Source organism: Heterodontus francisci, chromosome 12 (assembly GCF_036365525.1).
Source record: "Heterodontus francisci isolate sHetFra1 chromosome 12, sHetFra1.hap1, whole genome shotgun sequence".
In the NCBI taxonomy this organism is placed as follows: domain Eukaryota; kingdom Metazoa; phylum Chordata; class Chondrichthyes; order Heterodontiformes; family Heterodontidae; genus Heterodontus; species Heterodontus francisci.
Window position 1 is genome coordinate 101228430 of NC_090382.1, and position 4021 is coordinate 101232450.

Genomic DNA, 4021 nt, shown 5'->3' on the forward strand with positions numbered 1-4021 from the left:
CCTTGACTGCGGGGCTCCCAATAACGGGCCTGAAGGTGATAAAATTCAGCCCTATATTTGACTCACAGATATATTTTCTGAGTGGAAAAAGAACCTCCTCAGAACAGATGAGATGATTGTCATACACGCATAGATTCCATGATAAAAGCATTCAGTCATTGCCCAGTGCATTTCTAACTTCAGTATGTAAATTTGCAACTTGTACTGTATAAAAAGATTGACAACATGAAACTTAGGTTTAAAGGCAAGACAGACAGAGCTCCTCCAACACCTTGAAGCAAAATGCTGTTTATCTGCATCATCTTGATTAGCTGCTGTGTCGCTGGGAGTCAAGCAGACACCAGAGCTACAGAAATTTTACATCAGATTCATAATCATAAGGAGGAAATTTTAGAAGTAAGTTTTATTTCTGTTGACTGTAAATGTTAAAACAGTCTACCTTCCATTCTACCAATATAGGGTAACATTCGTTATATTTAACGTTAATATTTTGAAGGTGACTTCTCTCAAAATTGATAATCTACTTTCAGGACAGGATGAAAAGGCTGGGACTCTTTTTTGTTCAAAAGAGGTGGCTGAGGGGGCATCTATTAGAGGTCTTTAAAATTATGAAATCTTTGTGTGTAGACAGGGCAAGTGTTTCCAATTGTGGGGAAGAGCAAAACTAAAGGCCATTGATATATGATACATAAGAACAGTGACTACAATTCAAAACTGCTCCATAGTCTGCAAAGCTCTTTGAGACATATGTGGTCATGATATGCACTACATCAATGCAAAACTTTATTTTTCTTTTAAGTGAGCCACCAAGAAATCAAAGAGGGGATTCAGAAGTAACTTCTTCACCCAGAGTGGTGAGAATGTGGAACTATATTAAGTCTTTGAGGCAAATAGTATAGATATATTTAAGGGGAGGCTAAATAAACATATGAGGAAGAAGGGAACAGAGTGTTATGCTGCTGAAGTTAGATAAGGAAGGATGGGAGGAGGTTAGAGGAGAGCATAAATATTGGCATGGACTGATGGGCTGAATGGCCTGCTTTTGCACTGTATATTCTATGTAATCCTATGTAATTTTTGTTTACTACCAACTATAATTGTAAATGTATTTTGTTTTCTTTTAGGGTTTGATATCATTATTAGAAACGCCAGTCAAGATACAAGTAAGTCCTTCTTTATTAAAAAAAATACAAAAACACTGGAGTTTCCAAATTACTCCATACTAAGGATTACTGGTTTTGTAAAATCAGACATAAATAATTATTGGGTGAAATTCATTAAAGTCTTTCAATAGCTAAATCTTTGCTGTTTAATTGGAATGTTTTATGAGATGTTTTATTGATCAAACACATTGAACATTTTGAAGTCAAACTTTCCTGAAATTGGATCAAAAAACCTACAGCTAATGTTGAAAATACAATGCAGGGCTGAAACTCCTGCCTTGCATGAATCAGATTTTTCTAAAACTTTGTAGCAGTTTGATACAACTGAGTGGCTTGCTCAGAGGGCAGTTAAATCAACCACATTGGTTGGGACTGGAGACACATGCAGGCCAGACCAGTTAAGGATGGCAGGTTCCTTAATGCAGGTGATGCAAATTGGATTTTTAATGACAATCTGACAGCTTCATGGTCACTTTAATTCTAGATTCATTTTGTCTTTTTTAACTGAATTCAACTTCAAATGGTGGGACCACTTCACGACATAGCCTTGTGCAAGCCCATAAAAAATATGAACAAAAATTGATGGGAAGTCATTATTCAAATCAGCAGTGGAAGAAATAACCTTATTAGAACCAGCAAGGAAATCAGTGAGATTTCTGGTTGATTTGAGTGAGAAGTACTTAAACTGAACGATTGTGAATCATCCCCAGAGCTGAAGGAAGCCTTAATGATAATCTGATCATAAAAAGTATATTTTGCTCCAACTCCTCAGATCGACAAATGCATTAATAAGACAATTGATGTCTTTTCTAATGGACTAAGGACAATCAAGCTGAACTCAAATCTCACAGATGTTCTGGAAGCCATACTTTCAGATTTAAACACTTTGAAGGGACAGACGGTGAGTGCTTGAGAATACTTTTCACAGTGTCTCACCTTGGAAGGAAATGTCATTTGACTGATGTTCTTTTTTTATATCAATGTATTTTTAGACAAAAAGCTCGAAATACTGTACTTCAAGAAGAATGAATAAAAATACATTTGTGACAAACCTTGAGCGCTTCTTGCAATATCTTAACCGGAAGCCTCAAAAGAAGTAAATTAAGGGTTTTGACTATTTTTGCCAAAGGAACACCACACTGGAAACCTGCATCAGAAGAAGATACTTGTGAAATTAGATGACTCCAACTTCATGATAAAAAAATGATTCCAGCCAGCCAGTGGATACAACTAAGACCAGAAATTGCTTTGTATTGTAAACTATTGGATGAGATTCAGATATAATTTTTACATTAAGCTTCTTTTCACATGGTGTAATTTAAGAACTGGGAGAGATATTGTTGGTACTTAATATTTAAATATTTATTATATGTTTTATACAAATGCATATTTATTAAATTTATTATGTTAAAATTCTTGTCTCTGCGTGTTAAAATGGTGTCGGCTCTCTTTGGCCAATGAGGTCACAGAATCAGAATTATGTTGCTCAACGTCTTTCTTCACAATGTTCTGCCCAATCACACCCAGGAAGGAAATCCATCCAATCACACTGCAGCAATGAAAAACCTATCCAATCACATTGCAGATTAGTGCTACAAATGTGATGCTACGCCAGAGATCTCTAGGGTCGTAATGAGACACTGACGAACCTGTAGCGTTCTCCTAACATTTTACACCTTTGGAAGTTTTCTTTTTCATCCACAAAGTGCTAAAGTCATTTTTGGGACAATATTCTGGAATTCCTCACCAAACATCAGTGTGGGAAAATGATCGCAAGGGGCATAGCTGTTCAAGGAGAAGGAGCACCACAACCTTCTCAGGGCAACTTGGGATAGGCAAGACATCCCAACATTGCTCACATCCCAAAAAACAAACAATAAAAGAAGAATTGCCTTCAGAGTCAGCTTGGTGTAGTCATAACACTCTTGCCTCTATGTTGGGAAGCTGTGGGTTCAAACTCTCTCATAGAAATTATGGAGGCCATTCAGCCCATCAGCCAGAATTGTACAGCCCACCAATGAGTGGGCTGGTAGTGGGGGGGCCGTAAAATTGAATGGAAGGTTAGCTGGGGCTGTTCCCGTGCCTTTCCACCCCCGATGCAATTCTACGCAGAACGGCAGCGATGCGAAACGGCCCACCCGCTACAGGCTAATCAAGGCCCTTAAGTGGCCAATTAACTGTCACTTAAGGGCCTCCTCCTGATAGCACTGCTGGGACTAAGAGCTGCCGTCTCCATTAGGCGGGACTTCCTGCCTCAAGGAGGTGGAAGTCTTGTCCAAGGCCAATTAAGGACCTGGGGAGTGAAAAATCCTGGAGTGGCTCCCCAGGTCTGGCGGAGTGGGGCATGCCCCCGACATTTCAGCCGGTGGCCGGGCCGCCTGCCCAATGTAAAATTCTGCCAACATGTCAATGCCGGCTGACAAGTAGCCATCCAGCCTAATCTCACTTTCCAGGTCTTGGTCCATTGCCTTGTAGATTATGGCATTTCAAGTGCAGATCAAAGTACTTTTTAAATGGTATAAGGGTTTCTTTCCCGACCACCCTTTCAGGCAGTGAGTTCCAGATCGCCACCACCTTCTGGGTGAAAAATGCTTTCCTCAAATTCGCTCTGACCCTCTTAATTCTTACCCTAGAGCTATGTCCCCAGTTATCAACCCGTGAAATAAGGGGAATAGGGCCTTCCTATCCATTCCATCTAGACCCCTTATAATTTTAAACACTTCAATTAGGCACCCCTCAGCCTCCTCTGTTCCAAAGATAACAATCCCAGCCTATCCAATCTTTCCTCATGACTAAAATTCACCAGTCCAGCCAGGGATATGTTGCACCATGGATATTTGACAAAATTATTGACTCAG

The 4021-nt window shown here is 39.6% G+C and overlaps 1 protein-coding gene across 1 annotated transcript; it reads left to right on the top strand.

Annotated features, from left to right (window-relative positions):
* The first annotated feature begins 282 nt into the window (after positions 1-282).
* Positions 283-2263, top strand: LOC137375718 (interleukin-5-like). The gene is made up of 4 exons (XM_068043102.1): positions 283-396; positions 1125-1163; positions 1936-2064; positions 2156-2263. The coding sequence occupies exons 1-4, from the start codon at positions 283-285 to the stop codon at positions 2261-2263; spliced, it is 390 nt and encodes a 129-aa protein (XP_067899203.1).
* Positions 2264-4021: the final 1758 nt, after the last annotated feature.

What these genes read in the sequence shown, in the direction of transcription:
- LOC137375718 (XM_068043102.1), top strand. Translation starts at nt 283, where the DNA reads ATGCTGTTTATCTGCATCATCTTGATTAGCTGCTGTGTCGCTGGGAGT. An exon ending in ATAAGGAGGAAATTTTAGAA is followed by an intron (nt 397 to 1,124) that starts GTAAGTTTTATT and finishes GTTTTCTTTTAG; the next exon opens with GGTTTGATATCATTATTAGA. An exon ending in AAACGCCAGTCAAGATACAA is followed by an intron (nt 1,164 to 1,935) that starts GTAAGTCCTTCT and finishes CCAACTCCTCAG; the next exon opens with ATCGACAAATGCATTAATAA.